This window comes from Mustela nivalis (genome assembly GCF_964662115.1).
Source record: "Mustela nivalis genome assembly, chromosome: 1".
NCBI classification, from domain to species: Eukaryota; Metazoa; Chordata; class Mammalia; order Carnivora; family Mustelidae; genus Mustela; species Mustela nivalis.
In genome coordinates, this window is record NC_139020.1 from 104,166,156 (window position 1) to 104,183,729 (window position 17,574).

General features: G+C 37.9%; 1 protein-coding gene across 5 annotated transcripts in view; it reads right to left on the reverse strand.

Moving 5' to 3' along the window:
• Positions 1-17,574, reverse strand: part of PARL (presenilin associated rhomboid like) — a 52,940-nt gene that overhangs the window by 12,874 nt on the left and 22,492 nt on the right. For 4 of the 5 annotated variants that reach the window (XM_082692796.1, XM_082692798.1, XM_082692799.1 and 1 more), the window contains 3 exons: positions 8,499-8,594; positions 7,760-7,909; positions 5,737-5,807 (listed from right to left, as the gene is read on the reverse strand). In XM_082692796.1, the coding sequence (XP_082548922.1) occupies positions 5,737-5,807; positions 7,760-7,909; positions 8,499-8,594 (317 nt within the window). The remainder of the gene's footprint in view (positions 1-5,736; positions 5,808-7,759; positions 7,910-8,498; positions 8,595-17,574) is intronic. The other variant, XM_082692797.1, reaches the window with a different exon arrangement.

Consider the following 17,574-nt stretch of genomic DNA (forward strand, 5'->3'; position numbering starts at 1 on the left):
CTGAAAACTTATTTTCCCAGAGAAAAAAAACCAAACAATAAAATTATACACTTCTCCAAATGAGGCCAAGAGAATTTGATAACCTGATATAAAAGAACATTAAAATTGTTAGGTGGCTCTAGATTACTTCTCCATAGATGATTATGTTCTCCAACTAAAGTCCTCATTATATATATTTTAATATGAAAGAAAATTCTCTTTACTGGGCATTTCTACATAAAGCCAGTTTCTGATTGTATCTTATTGTACTTATTATAACTTAAAGATGGAGAGCAGTTCCATTGTCCTTCTAGAACTTTCTCAAAGTGACCTTTACCTACACAAACACAAATATTTATGTGTCTAAATCTCAACTTGCTTTTTTTTCTTTTTAAGATTTTATTTATTTATTTGACAGAGAGAAATCACAAGTAAGCAGAGAGGCAGGCAGAGAAGCAGGCTTCCCGCAAAGCAGAGAGCCCGATGCCCGATGCGGGGCTCAATCCCAGGATCCTGGGATCATGACCTGAGCCAAAGGCAGAGGCTTTAACCCACTGAGCCACCCAGGTGACCCTCAACTTGCTTTTTTTAACAAATACTTGGGACTACCCCCAAGCAAAGATTCTTTATTTTTACCTTTTCTAGTCAGAGGCTTTAAGAGTATAATGAAAATGGACCCTTCCTCCTCAGAAAAATTTCACATTCATATATACCTTAGATGCAATTTCAGGGAGTCAAACCCAATTCATGTAGACTCTAGACATCTGCCTCCACAGTTAGAGATGAAGATCTTTTATTCTCCACCAATAATTTATGTACACTGGTTATGTACTTGCAATCAATATGTGCATATAATTTTTTGTGTCATAAGTAAATTTTCATAATTCTTTAAGATTTTATTTATCTGACAGAGACAGCGAGAGAGGGAACACAAGCAGGGGGAGTGGGAGATGGAGAAGCAGGCTTCCTGCTGAGCATGCAGAGCTTGATCCTAGGACACTGGGATCATGATGGACCTGAGCCGAAGGCAGATACTTAACAACTGAGTCACCCAGGCGCCCCTCCTAATTCTTTACATAATCTTCATATAATTGTTCACATGTGTGATTTTTTCGCACTATGAATTTTAAATGAATTTGCTCAAGGGGCTTTGTGTTTCCACAAGCTAATGAGTACAGCTAAAAACCCTGGCATTACATATGAAACAAATGTAAGAAGACTCTAAAAGGCTGAGAGAAGAAAGGAACCCTGGCTGGAACCCTAAGGAATGACACAGCGGTGAGTCCCCTGGGTTTTCTTTGGACCTCATGTAACTCAGACCTGGCTCTGGAGAAGCTCTTCATCTGGAAATACCAAAGAACTCAGACAAAATGGGTCCATCCCCACACCCTAAAATGCTATGGCCAAAGGGTCAAAAAAAGGTTGCCTTAGCAAGACAATCAACTTTTAGATAACAACCACTCTATTACAGCCAAATACAAAAGAACAAGCTATGGCCCAATCCTCATCAACAAAGGCTGAGCGGAGAGCCTAGGCTTCTACCCTTGCAGACTGCAAGCCAGCATCCCCACACTGTTGATAGGGTAGTCAGTGGAGGCCATGCGGGCAGCAGTAACAAGGCACCCTGTTTCTCCTCGTTGGGAGAGGTGTACAAAGGAGGCTAAATTCCCAGGCCTGCCCTTTAATAACAAGAGCCCTCGTCCCCTCGGTGTCAAAGGAGGCTGAGTGGGAAACCTGGACCTCCACACCTCATCAGACAATAATGGTCAACATACCCCTTCCCCTCATCAGAGCAGTGTCAGAGGGCAGCCTGATAAACAGTAGATTTAAATAAAATTCAAAATCTCTTAATATCCAAAATGTTCAGGTTTCATTTAAAAAATCACTCACCATACCAAGAACCATAAAAATCTCAACTTGAATGAGAAAGGACAATAGACCCCCACAAGATGGATATTAAAAATGGCTGACAAGCTTTGCGCAGTGGCAGTATCGTAGCCAATGAGGTTTATCCGAGGCGCGATTATTGCTAATTAAAAATGGCTGACAGTTTATCTTTTACTTTTTTTAAAGGTTTTATTTACTTGAGAGAGAAAGAGAGTGGGAGCATGCAAGCAGCAGAGAGGGACAGGGGGAAGGGATCTCAAGACTCCCAGCTGAGCGCAGAGCCCACCCGAGGCTTCATCCCATGGCCCATGAGATCATGACCTGAGCCAAAATGAAGAGTCAGATGCCCAAATGACTGAGCCACTAGGGGCCCTGTCTGACAGGCATTTTAAAACAGCAATTATAAAAATGCTTTAATGAGCAATTACAAACATGCTTGAAACAAGTGAAAAATAGCACAGAAATAGAAAAGCTCAAAGAAACAGAAGACACAATGAACAATGTAAACTTTAGAACTGAAAAACACAGTGCCCTAATTAAAAACACTCAATAAATGGGCTGAGGCAGAAAGGAAAGGACAAAGAAAATAATCATAAATCTGAAACAGAACAGTAATTACCTAGTCTGGACAACAGAAAGACAAGACTGAGAAAAACAAATTTCAGGAATCCATGAGATTATAAGTGATCTAATGTCATGTTATCAGAGTTCCAGAGGAGGGAGAAAGGGTGAGGCTGAAAAAGTATTTCAAGTAGTAATGGCTGAAAGTTTCCCAAAAGACAAAAACTCTAGATTCAAGAAGGTAAGCAAACTTCAAACAAGATCAACACAAAGATACCCATGACAAGACAGGGTCAAACTTCTGAAAACTCAAGAAAAAGAAAAAAATCTTCAAAGAGACCACAACACCTTCCCTATAGGCAAAAAGCTATTTGAACAACACAGGATTTTTCTTCAGAGACTATGGAGGCCAAAAAGAGTGGCACAACATTTTTTAGGTTAAGCCGCTGCCTTCGGCTCAGGTCATGATCTCAGGGTCCTGGGATGGAGTCCCACATCGGGCTCTCTGCTCAGCAGGGAGCCTGCTTCCTCCTCTCTCCCTGCCTGCCTCTCTGCCTACTTGTGATCTCTCTCTGTCAAATAAATAAATAAAATCTTAAAAAAAAAAAAAAGAAAAAGAAGAAATGTCAGCCTGGAATTTTTTATCCAGTGAAAATATCCTTCGGAAAGGAAGGGCCAGACATTCTCAAAGAATAACCTAAGAGAATTTATCACTAGCAGACCTACTGAAGGAATGGCTAAAGAAAATTCCTTCAATAAAATGAAAATGATAGATGGAAGAAATCTTAAAACATCAGGGCAGAAGAACAATGGAAAAAGTAAAAATTACACATCAATACGAAAGTTTTCTCCTTTGCTGGAATTTTCTAAATGATGCATAGTGGCTGAAGCACATATAGTAAGAATAGTGGCCAATATTCTAAATGTATGCAGAGGAAATATTTAAGATAATTATAATTTGAGGAAGATACAGGAATGAAAATGGAGGTAAGGTTCACTTCATTCAACCACCACACAACAGACTGTGGTGAGTGATATATAAACATATTGCAATACCCAGAGCAGCCACTAAGAAAGTCATACAAAGAGATACACTCCAAACACTACAGATGAATCAAAATGAATTCCAAATGAATCAGTTCTAGTGACCATTTTACCTGCAACCCTGTAGGAAGAGACTAAAGATACTTTCTTAATTTAGCAGCTAATTTACTTTATGTACAGATTAAATCAGTGATACTGAAATCAATGAAGTTATAGTAAGTTATAATGTTGGTGAGCAAATCTGGCCCATTAATAAACTACAACATCAAGTGAAAAAAAAATTTCTCTAACACTTTAACAAATGCTGTTTCCTACAACAAACACTTTTCCTGTTATAATTAACTTTATTTTTTTGCAGTGTTCGAAGATTCATTGCTTATGTACAACACCCAGTGCTCCATGCAATACAGGCGCTCCTTAATACCCACCACCAGGCTCATCCTACAACAAACATTGTATTAATCTCTGCCATCTCAAGGTTAAGGGCTACATTCACAGACAATAAACTTCTGAAAAGCAGACTAGAGAAAAGCTTCCTACCAATAACTATTAAAAAACAATTTTTAAGTGAGATTCAGAGTATACAGAGCTCTAGCTAAACAAAACCCTTACCAAAATCCAGTCAATATTCTTGCTCCCTAATGCCACTGTTAATTGACAAGTATTCTTCAATAGTCCCCTTCACCCTTTAACAAAGGATTACAATGAAGCCAGTAAGACCAATACTTATTTTCTAACATAACTTTGCCAATAGTATTTTATTCCTCGTGATTTTGTTTTCTTTAATTATGGTTGACAATAATTTTATCCTGGCGTGGCTCTATAGAATTTCGATGACTAAACAGGAACTCCCACTACATTTCCTAGTACATGCTCCTTATTATGCTAAGCTTTCTAAGCACACATGCACTGCAGATCTGAAAGAGGTGTTATTCCCATTTTATATACAGAAACTGAAGTTCAGAGAGGTTCAGTAATATGATCTAGAAATCACAGGTAAGGGGCACCTCGGTGGCTCAGTCTTTTAAGCAGCTGCCTTCGGCTCAGGTCATGATCCCAGGGTCCTGGGATCAAGCCCCACATCCGACTCTCTGCTCAGCCGGGAGCCTGCTTTCTCCTTTCTTTCTGCCTGCCTCTCTACCTACTTGTGATCTCTGTCAAATAAATAAATAAAATCTTTAAACAACAACAACAACAACAAAAAAGAACACTCAGCCTTTTTAGTGTGTATTATGTATGTATACAATGTTTTTTCCTCCAATTAAAGTCAAAGTCCTTTTCTGTTTCATCCCAGTTGTCTTCGTTGCCTTCATATATCAAGTGCTTGTTGGTTAATGAGGTAAAGGATAGGGTATGAAATACGTAAATTGTACTGGCACCAAATTTTATATATAAAACATTCCATAAAGGCAAAAAGAGGTGCTTAAGAAATCAAGTAGGTGATAGGACAAGATACAGGTCTCAGGAAATTAAGTACACACAAATCTGAGGAACACACACATTATGGGATGATAACATTAGAATTCTTTTTCTAAAAATGAACCTTCAAGAAATTTCTTCAAATATGAAACCCCTATTTGAATGTATTTAAGTGATTTGCATTTAAATATGTACAAAATGAATGTGTAGTCTTTAGAGAAATGTTATGCAAAGATTTCCATGTGCCTAGAAATCTGCCATTAAACTCAAAAGAAAACACATTTGTGCTTTTTTTGTGTTTTTGTTTTTAAGCATCCAGAACATAACTCCTAAAGACAGGAACTGTGAACATCGTGCTCACCGGCTATATCCCCAGTCTCTAGTACAGTGCCTACTAGTCTAATCTGTGTAGCAGACACTCAAATAGGGACTAAACAGAAGGACAGAATACCAGAATCAAATTTGTAATTATTTTCAATTTTCCAGTGCTAGATTAGGCTCTTTGGTTTCTGGAGACTGGACACCCACTGTTCTGACTACTCTACTTGATTTGTACTCTTCCAGTAAGTATATATAAATGACCAACAGTCAAAAGCTAGCCTGAAGTTTACAAGGCTCTACAGATGTATGAATTCTAAATTAGATACAGATTAGCATTAATGTAATTAGTACTGTTACAAATGTTAATTTGTTGGCTTTGATAACTGTACTGTGGTTCTGTACTTAACAGTAGGGTAAAGGGTACATAGAAGTCGTTGTGATAATTATGTGACTTTTCTGTAAGACTAATATTATGTCAAAATGCATAAAAACTAAATTAAGAAAATTTACATTAGAAATACTTACTGCACCAAGTGATGGTCCATATCTTCCTGTGGCAACTTTACACACATAACTGACAAAATTGGAAATAACACCTGGGAAATAAGTCAAATTTTGATAATTTTAGTGAGGTATAAAAGTAGTTTTCATTTCTGATGCCCAACTCACAGAGACTAAGTGACGGATTTCTACCTAGGTCAGTACAAGGTGCAAGCATGAATACCTACACTATCACTTCAGGTATTTATAAAAAGAAGTCTGACCAACTGCACAACTTACTCAATGACATAGGGTCATTCACTTTATTTCAGTTCTCACTTTTCTCATCTATAACATGAAAGAGACTAGTTCCAAACCCATCAACTGTCTGGGAACCTTCTGGGCTGCACTCCAAACACTAAATCAGATTCTCTGGAGTGGGACCAGGGAATCTATATTTTACTCGGCTTGCCAAATGACTCTGCTGCAGATCTAGACTAGATGATCTTTTACAAGTCCCTGTGGTTCCAATGTCATCTAAGATGAATGTGGCTCATTTTTAAAACTTCCTAGAGAGCAGGAATTAGCAGCACCTGAAACAGACCTGTTTGTACCTACAACAATACAACTTGTACATGGGGAAAGAACTATACGCTTCTGTACAGGCCAAAGATGTTGCTCAATTTCTAGTACTGAGGGATCAGATGCATGATATTTGAATAAAACTGATTAACCACCCATCCTGGGCCTTGTGGTAGATGCTTCTATTTAATCCTTTCCACAACCCCATGTCACAAAAGAATAAGTATCAATATCTTCAGAGAGTGTATAGTCTTTTCTGCAAAATCAGATGGCAAGTAGCAGAAATAGGGTCTAATAAAACTAGGTCTTCTGACCTTAAGCTCTCAAGTGCTTTTTTCACACTACAGTAGGATTCCCAGATAAACTTTTTATTTTATTTATTTATTTATTTTTTCCACACATGCCTCATGTGACATGGTCCTTAATGGCAGCACGGGGGGGGGGGGGGGGGCGCAGCAAACTGGCCTGAAGTTTGTTTTTTTTTTTTTCCAAACTTTTTATTTTTTAAAAGATTTTATTTTTCTGTGAGAGAGAAAGACAGCATGGGGGTGGGGAGAGGCGCAGAGCAGGCGAGGGAAGCAGACTCCAGAATCATGACCTAAGCTGAAGGCAGACATTTAACAGACTGAGCCACCCAGATGCCCCAATATACTGTTTTTAAATGAATGGACTTCAGGGGTGCCTGGTCGGCTCAGCCAGAAGAACATGTCACTCTTGATCTCAGGGCTGTGAGTTCAAGCTCCATGTTGGGCACAGAGATTATTAAAAAAACAAAACAAAACAAAACCTTAAATTATTTTTAATTAAAAATAAATGAAGGTATTTCAGAAATGAATTTTTATGCTGTGTGTTTTTTAATTAAGTATATTTTGCAAACAGGTAAAATTTAACTGACCACTTGCCAGTTTAGTAGCATCTAGGAACCTAGAATCCAATACTACCACTTCCTAATTGAAATCAGGAAATGATGTTATCTCCAAGACTGACTGGAGTGGTTCCAAACTAAGATACATGCTTGCAGAATAAATTCATTCTTGATAGTTTAATTATTACAAAGTTCTGATCTAAAACTTTCTGGAAAGTGAACACACTGTGGTAAATGAGCTTAAAGTTATTTAACAAAGATCCAGATGATTGAGACAGCCAGAGAGTCTGGGAAGCACCTATTTATAAAACGGTGGATCTGAGCTAAAGAAACCAAGGCCTAATGAGATAAAATGATATTCTTAAATTCTACACTAAACCTTAACTCCTGTCTATCCTGACTTAAAACTAAACATACCTAAATAATCTAAAAAGAAACCAGCAAAATGAGAAGCATAAAAGATAACCCCGCTGGTCTGTGATATCCTTCTCTCTATAGTTTGTACAATTCTCTATACACAAACTTCATGTGTAGAATATGGCTATAATCATTCCCTTCCTTCCTACTCCAGGTAGGTAAAGTGCTTATACGCCGAAAGATCCCCAGATTAAAGCTTTTTACCTGCAGATAAGTAAACTGCCATGAACTGCTCTTGACCCAGAATGTTCACTATGCTGGAGGAGAAGCTCCACAAAACATACATATTTGCAGCCATGTGAAACAAGGAGAAATGACTGAATGTTGACAGCAACATTGGAGAACAAAGGACCTCTATAAGAGGGGAAAAAAAAAAAAGTCTGGTAATCACAGGACACACAGCCATGATCTAAATATGATCTGTTTTAGATTTTTTTCATTACTATTATGAAAAACTCAAAATAAGAAGCAAAAAGAGTCAATTAAAAAGTTTAAATAAGATGGTTTACCATAGTATTTTTCAAGGTGGTAAAAACTTATCTTAAATTTCCTCTATTTAGTAAGTACCCAATAAAAATTCTCAGTTCAATGAAAGCAACTTTTCCTTATGGCAAAAATTACCTAGCAAAAGTATTAGTAAGCTATTTTTACTACAGATAGGAAGTTGTATAACAGTATCCTCCCAAGAGCAAACTTGTAGTGATCATAGATCTCGTGTCATTACAAAATACATGTCTACTATGTACAAGATGCATTTTAAGTACCTGGGACATAAGACTAAGAGAGATGAGGTCCCTTTCCTCAAGGAACTTACAGTCTGTCTTCTGGATTTTGCTTATAATTTTTGACAAGTAACTCATCCTTTTTATAGCATTTCAATTAACATAAAACCTATTTCTTTCATATTACCTCTACCTCAAAATAAAGTCATGAGAAGACTTACTTGAGGCTGGGTTGGATGTGAAATATCTGATCATTGTCCGCTGTAGAGAAGGTACTCTCCATAAACAGAATACAAAAACATTTGCTGCTATGATACCTACAAAATAAAAATATATAATTTAGGGACTTTAAAAATAGGAAGAAAGTCTGAAAGTCCACCTGAATACGATTTTCTACCACAATTATTTAAGAATATTATATACTTGGTGGGGGGTAAGGGAGGGCAAGTTAAGGAAAGTAAGTGAAATCAATGTTTTCAAGTATCAAACTATATGCACAGGTGCAGTCGGAAAATTCCTAGGAAACTGCAAATGTCCTAGAAGCTGACTTCCTTCACTTAGATCCGTATTTTTACTTCTACAGAATAGTTTACTCTTCTCAATAAACAACAATCAGATCTATAATTACCGTTTGAAAATGGCCAAGTCAGAGACAAGTAATGTAGAGTTAGGTTCTTTGGCCAGGACCAGAAAAGCTACACTATATAACAAGCTTCTTTTTCCACAGGGAATTATATACTTCTTAAACTTATAGAAATATCTATGTATCATCTGGATAAATGAAGATCCACTTGTCTGAGAAAAATACTTGTCAGATAAGAATTCAGGAATAATCTGGAAGAATTTTCCAACTGCTATTGAAACTGTTTACATGTGGGAGTTGGATGACCATTTCGTTTTTCTGCAAGAACTAATGTTGCTGGAACTACCACTAAATTGAGTAGGTTTATTATTTAATGATAGAATTAACTATTCAGTTACATTTTTGTGAAAAATCAAGTTTTTCTTAAAAACTACAAACTTTAAAAAAGACATTAATTTTAAGGCACCACAACTCCTTGCCCATGTACTTATCTACTTGAATTAAAGGAATTTAAACATTTACTTATTCCTCCAGTTTCTTTCAGCAATAGGCAGCTAGCTCTTTCACCTTCTTCAGTGACAGTAAGCACTGATTCCAGTAACAGCCTGGTAAGAGGATTTATTTTAGAAGATATTCATTGTATGATCCCCACCGGCTGCTACGTCTTGGAGTTACCTTTGGCTTTCTGTGTTTGCTCCTTCTGTAAGGCTCTCAGCTGTACCTCAGCATTACTAGTCTCTCCAGGTTTTGCTCTCCCCATTTGACCATTAGGTAGGAAAGGAAGCTACCATTTTTCACAGATTCACAGATTCTCTCCATTTTAGTATCTGTAATCAGAATGCATCTTACAACTGGTGGTGCGTCACAACACTTTCAAGGATGGTGAGGACATTACTCATGAAGGGATGCGGAAAAGAGGTCACAAGCAAGGCAAGTAAGAGGACTATGTATACCTCCCAATGAGGAGCCTGAAACCCTGGGCAAGTAGGGTGGGCAAAAAAAGGGTGGAGCCTCTTCAGATGGAGCAATAGATCTCAGAAGGTTTATCCTAAGGAAGTGAGCAGTGATTAGTGTTGCTCAGGTTTTCTCAGTTTCTCGTGGAAGAGTTACACATCGGGGCGCCTGGGTGGCTCAGTGGGTTAAGCCTCTGCCTTCGGCTCAGGTCATGATCTCAGGGTCCTGGGATCGAGCCCCGCATTGGGCTCTCTGCTCAGCAGGGAGCCTGCTTCCCTCTCTCTCTCTCTGCCTGCCTCTCTGTCTACTTGTGATCTCTCTCTGTCAAATAAATAAATAAAATCTTTAAAAAAAAAAAAAAAAGAGTTACACATCTTTATTACCCAGAGAATTCTCTGAGGTCTAGGCTCCTGTACATAGTGACTGGTATCTTGACATAAAGAAGCCCTGAGGATAGTCTGGCCTCAGGCTTCCATGTTCACAAAGATAATCAGGACTAAACAGCTCCAATTGTGATACAATGCAAAGAAAGCAAGATGGGGTTCCCGATCCTGCCTGCTAGGCTGGAAAATGGCAACCACTACCCTATGTGTTGCGCAGGCTACTTTCTGAAACCAGTGACAACACACACTTCTGGAAACTGCAAGCACCACACCACTGCACAGAAGTAGAGTGTGTCTCTGGCTGAAGAGATTACAACCAGGGAAGAGACTTACAAAAGGGTAAGATAACCAAAGATATCAAGGTTAACAGTAATCAAAGAGTTATCATCGCCAAGCATTCAACCCAAATGTAAGAGGCCTTTTTTGGTAAAACATGACAGGATATTGGCACTGAACACATTGTAGTTAAACCCCTCACTTCATAAACCTGTGGTCCACGATTAAGAATCCCATCAGTGAACAATAAACATACATACCCAAACTATGCACACAAATCACTGTAATATGTTCACAAATTAAAAAGAAATTACAAAACTAAAATGCAGTTATTTTCCTCCACGAATATCCTATTTTGAAGGTCAATTATAGATGAGAAAACTTAGGCTCTAAAAGATACAAATTTTCAGAGGCAAATTCAGTGGCCAAGCCAGAATTCCTAATCTAGGGCTCTTTCTACTATACACAAAGACATGGATTGCCAACAGGATTTCTTTTTACCCTGGTCACTCTAGGAATTCAGACCAGACAAAGGGGCTTTTTATCTTGGAAACAGCATGGTTGGTCCCCAGAAGCCAGTGTACAGGAGAGGATATGTGGTAATCCTAGGCCAGAAGCAGCACTGCGCATTATCTAAAGAAATGGGTTAAGGAGCCCAGCAGAACTGACTGTCTTACTTATACTATAACCAAGGCAAGAAGCCTAACCCCCCTCAGCCTCAGTTTCCTCTTCTGTAAAAAAGGGGTAATAAAATCTACTATAGAAGAGTTGAGTGCTGATTAAATGAGAAAACATAATTAAATGCAACAGTCACACAGTGAAAACACATAAATGAAAGGGAATGGCCTTTTCTAAAGTAGAAAGTGGATGTGCCACTTAGTTCCTTTGTGGTCTGCATTTCATCCCCTTCACTTTAGCTACCTCATTTGTAAAATGGGGATTTTATATATATCTTATAAATCTTATATATCTTCCTGTATCTTATAAAAATTGTAATGAAGCTTTAAAAAAAATACTATATGCACTTAGTGTGCAGAAACTCAAATAATGGTTCCTTTCTCCTCCTTTTCCTTTGAGAAGTAGAACTGCTTAAGGCCTTTGCCTGTATCTCCATTTAGAAGGAGTGTTACTCTCCTCCTGACCCAGTAAAACTCTTAGACAAGTCTGACACTGCTGATTTGGGAAGTTTGCTGCTGCCTCAACACCTACCTTTGCCAAAAGGGATGCAATGGATTACATTAGTGACCATAATGAAGTAAGAAACTTGAAAAATTCTCTCCTTCACAAAGCAATGAAAAAATTGGCAAAAACTGTCAGAATCAACTTTTTCAGAACTCTGGAAACTAACTAAAGGCTTACAGCAACTCAGCATTTAAGAAAAATGGTGAATCTCAATAGGAACAGCAAATTTGGGGCATTTTAACTTGCCCTGGTTCCATCCCTTACTTTTCAGCTACAAGTTGAAGCTGTAAGCTATGAAAACAATCCACATTTCCCATGGAGCCCCAAAACCATGAGAGGCAGCACAGGAAACTGGAACTCTTTCAAAGCCTCATTCCCAGAAATTGTCACTATCTGACCTATCTGGAAATAGTTCCCTGCAAGACCCCACTTGCAAGGCTGTCTATATTTGACTTGACTGGATCCTCAAGTGCAAAATTCCTTTTCCCAGGGGGCATTTGTCAAAAACGATTACAGGCAGGTGTTTTGAGTTCATGGCTGCGTAAGGTGGTGGATAATATTTGGAATAAACAAAAGACCAAAAATCTTAAAAGAAAAAGTGAGGAATGAAATGTCCACAGGAGCTTATACCTCAATACATTCCTGGGATCTTGTACACCATAAGCGTAAAGAAAAAATAGACTTTAAGACATTATTTGTTACGAGACACAAAGGACATTGTATAATGATAAAAGATGTAACATCTTCTTGATATATCAATATAGCTATTATAAACATACATGCTCCTAACAATAGAATCCCAAAATATATAAAGCAAAAATTAAACAAAAGGGAAAAATTAACAGTTCAACAGTAATACCTGGAGACTTCAATACCTTATTTGCAATAATAGATTAGATGATGAGCAAGGAAACAAGTCTTGAAGAACACTATAAACCAACTAGGCCTGACAGGCATCTATAAAACACTCAACAGGTTCGCCTGGATGGCTCAGTTGCTTAAGTGTCTGACTCTTGATCTAAGCTCAGGTCTTGATCTCAAGATGGTGAGTTCAAGCCCCATGTTGGACTCCACATTGGGGGTGAAGCTTACTTTAAAAAAACAAAACAAACAAGAAAATACATTTTTGGGACACCAGCTGGCTCAGTCAGTAGAGCATGTGACTCTTGATCTTGGGTTTGTGGGTTTGAGCACCACACTGGGTATGGAGATTACTCAAAAATAAAACCTTAAGTGGCCCCTGGGTCACTTAGCTGGTTAAGCATCTCCCTTCAGCTCAGGTCATGATCTCTGGGTCCTGGGAGCAAGCCCCACGTTGGGCAAGGAGTCGCTACTCCCCCTCCCCCAACTTGTGCTTCCTATCTCAAGTGAATAAATAAAATCTTAAAAAAAAAAAAAAAAAAAACTGGGGGGGCCTGGGTGGGTCATTCGTTAGTGTCTGCTTTCCACTTGGGTCATGATCCCAGGGTCTTGGGATCAAGCCCCACATCCACGGAGCCTGCTTCTCCCTCTCCTCATGCTCTAACTCTCTCTCACTCCCTCTCAAATAAATCTTAAAGGGAAACCAAAATCTCAAGAAAAACCACAGACAATACATTCCTTTCAAGTGCATACATGAAACATTATCCAGGACAGACCATTTGTTCGGCCACAAAGCAAGTCTCAAAAAATTTTAAAACCCTGAAATTATACAAAGTATGTTCTCTGACCACAATGGAATGAAATTACAAATCAGTAATACATTAGAAGAAGTCATCAATATGTGGAAATTAACACATTCCTAAATAACCAGTGGGACAAAGAAGAAATCATGAGGGAAATTAGGAAGTACTTTGAAATCAATGAAAACAAAAATACAGCATAGCTGCTATGGACTGAATTATTTTCCACTAAGATTGGTATGTTTAAGCCCTAGAGTGATGGTTTGGGGGGATGGAGTCTTTGGAAGGTAATTAGATTTAGATGCGGTCATGAGGGTGGGGCCTCCATGATGGGATCGGCTTCTGTATAAATGAAATACCAAAGAGCTTGCTCTTGCTCTCTCCCCCTGCCATATGACACAGCAAGCTGGCAGAGGAGAGAAGAGTTCTCACAAAAATCCAACCATGATGGTCCCCTTGAACTTAGACTTCTACCCTTCCAAATTTTTTAAGATTTTATTTATTTACTTATTTATTTATTTGATAGAGACACAGCAAGAAAGGGAATACAAGCAGAGGGAGTGGGGGAGGGAGAAGCAGGCTCCCCACTGAGCAGGAAACCTGATGTGGGGCTTGATCCCAGGCCCCTGGGATCATGACCTGAGCCAAAGGCAGATGCTTAACAACTGAGCCACACAGGCGCTCCCACCTTTCCAAATAAAAAAATTATTTTCTGTTGCTTAAGCTACCCAGTCTATGGCATTTTGTTATGACAACCCAAGCTGCTAAAACAATACTAAAATTTACAGAGAACAGCAAAAGTGGCTGTGAATGCTACATTAAAAAAGAATAAAGAATTCAAATCAATAATCTAAACTTCCACCTTGAGAAACTAGGAAAATAAAAAAAGCAAATCCAGGGGCGCCCGGGTGGCTCAGTGGGTTAAAGCCTTCTACCTTAGGCTCAGGTCATGATCCCAGGGTCCTGGGATGGAGCCCAACATTGGGATCTCCGCTCAGCAGGGAGCCTGCTTCCCTTCCCCTCTCTCTGCCTGGCTCTTTGCCTACTTGTGATCTATGTATCTCTGTCAAATAAATAAATAAAATCTTAAAAAAAAAAAAAAAAAGCAAATGCAAATGCAAAGCAAGCAGAAAGTTTGGATGAATGAAGGTATAGAAAAAAAAAAATCAATGAAACCAAAAGTTGGTTATTTGAAATGACCAACAAAATTGACAAACCTTTAGGGAGTGACCAGAAAAACTCCTCAAGTTACTAAAACTAGGAATGAAAGCAGAATGTTACTACTGACCTTTACAGAAACAAAAAGGATTATAAGGGAATACTATAAACAATTGTCTACCAACAAAGAACTTAGATGAAATTGAAAAATTCCTAGAAAGACACAAACTACTGAAACTGACTTAAGAAACAGAAAGGGCCTATAAGATATAAAGATTGAATATGTAATAATAATAATGAAAAACAAAAACAAAAACCTTCTCACAAAGAAAAGCCCAGGACTAGACAGCTTTACCGGTTTGTTACTTTCCTAGAGCTGCTATAATAAATTACCACACACTTGGTGACTTAAAACCACAGAAATGTATTCTCTTAAAGTTCTGGAGGCTTGAAGTCTGAAATCAAGTTGTTGCTAGGTCATGCTTCTTTCTAAAAGACTCTAAGGAAGACTCCTTTCTTCCCTCTTCCTAGCTTCTGGTGGCTCTTGGCTATTCTTGGCCATTATGTAAGCTTATTGCTGCATCACTCCAATCTCTGCATCAATCTCTTCCCATGAACTTCTTTTCTGTAGGTCTTTTTGTCTTCTCTTGTTGTAAGGACACAAATAACTGGATTTAGGGCCCATCTTAAATTTAGTATGATCTCACTATAACTCAATGTATGATCTCAATGTAACTTACAGTTAACCTGCAAAGATCCTATTTCAAATAAAGTAACACTCAATTTCTGGGTAGATATGAATTTTTGTAAGGACACTATTAAATTTATTACAACTGGCAAATTCTAGCAAAGATAAATGGGAATTAACACCAAACCTTTTCAAATGCTTCCAAAAAAGAGAAGAGGAAAAAACACTTCTCAACTCATTCTATGAAGCCAGTATTACCTTCATATCGAAACCAAAGACATCACAAGAAAACTACCAATATCTTTTATGAACATGAATAGAGAAATTCCTAATACCGGCAAACCAAATCTAGCAGCATATAAAGAGGATTACAAACCATGACCAAGTACAATTTATCCCAAGAATGCAAAACTGATTCAACATATGACAGTCACTGTAACAGCCCCTTATGAACACAGATCGAAAGCCCTCAGGAAATACTAACAAACCAAACCTAGCAGCACATAAAAAGGATTATAAATCATAAACAAGTGGAATTTATCTCAAGAATGCAAAATCGGTTCAACATATACCAATGTAATAATATTCCATATTGGAAGACTCACTATTCCCAATCTGAAAACTTACAACACAAAGCTATGGTAATCAAGATAGTCTAGCATAACAATAGACATACAGATCAATGGAACAGAACTGAGAATCCAGAGTACATCCATGCATTTATGGTCAACTGTTTTTTTTTTTTACTTGGTCCCAAGACAAATCAATAGGGAAAGAATGGTCTTTTCAACAAATGGTGCTGGGACAAGTGGATACCCATCCACAAAAGAATGAATTTGGATCCTTATCTCAAACCAATTACAAACATTAACTCAAAATGAACCAAAGGCCTAAACCTAAGAGCTAAAACTACAATATGCTCTGAAGAAAACTCAGATACAAATTCTTATGATGCTGAATTAGACCACTATTTTCTTGACCTGATTGTTAAAGCACAAAATAAAAAAATACACAAAATGGATTTCATCAACATTAAAAACATTTGTCATAGCACAAAGTAGAAAGTTGTGAAATGCCTGTTGTATACCTAAAACTAATGTAATATTGTATCAACTATATTTTGATCAAAAATAAATAAAACTTAAAAACATTGTGCTTCAAAAAACACTACTAAAAAAGTGATAAGACAACTCAGAGAATAAGAAAAAATATTGCAAATCATATATTTAATAAGGATCTAGGATCCAGAATATATAAAGAATTCTTACAACTCGGGCGCCTGGGTAGCTCAGTGGGTTAAGCCGCTGCCTTCGGCTCAGGTCATGGTCTCAGGGTCCTGGGATTGAGTCCCGCATTGGGCTCTCTGCTCAGCAGGGAGCCTGTTTCCTCCTCTCTCTCTCTCTGCCTGCCTCTCTGCCTACTTGTGATCTCCCTCTGTCAAATAAATAAATAAAATCTTAAAAAAAAAAAATTCTTACAACTCAATAAAAAGACAACTCAAAAAACAGGCAAAGTATGTAAATAGACAATTCTCCAAATAAGAATGAATGGACAGGGGTCCCTGGGTGGCTCAGTCAGTTAAGCATCTAGACTCTTGATTTTGGCTCAGGTCATGATCTCAGGATTATGAAACTGAGCCTCGCATAAGACTCCATGGAGCCTGCTTAAGATTCTCTCCCTCCCTCCAACCTCCCCTCCTGCTCCCTCAAAAAGAAATGAATGGACAATTGCACAATTGCACACAAAATGATGTTTAGCATTTCTAGTAACTAAGGAAATGCAGGACAAAACCATGATATACCACTTGACACACATTAGGATGGCTTTAAAAAAAAAAAAGGAAATCAGAACTGGCAAGAATATGATGGAGAAACTGAAACTCTTGTGTCTTGCTGATAAGAATGTAAAATGGTACAGCGACTCTAAAAAACAGTTTCGCAGTTCCTCAAAAATTAAACATAGATTATTGTTTGATCCAACAACTCCACCTCTAACTATATACCCAAAGATCTGAAAGAAGGGACTCAAAATAGAGACTTGTACATGAATGTGCACAGGAGCACAATTCATAATAGCCAAAGATTGAAGCAACTCAATACCCACTGACAGATAGATGAACAAAATGTGTACACACATAATGCAAACTGATTAAGCCTGAAAAAAATAAAAAAAGAAATTCCGATACATGCTAAAATATGTAAAATACCTTAAAAACAGTATGCTAAGCAAAAGAAGCCAAACACAAAAAATGTATTTTATAATTCCACTTATATGAGGTATAGACAAATTCAAAAACAGAAACAGAATAGTGTCACTAGGGGTTAAGGGGAAAGGGAAATGGGAAATTATTTAATGGGTATAGTGTTTCTATTTGGGATGAAAAAAATTTTGGAAATGGATGGTGGTAATGGC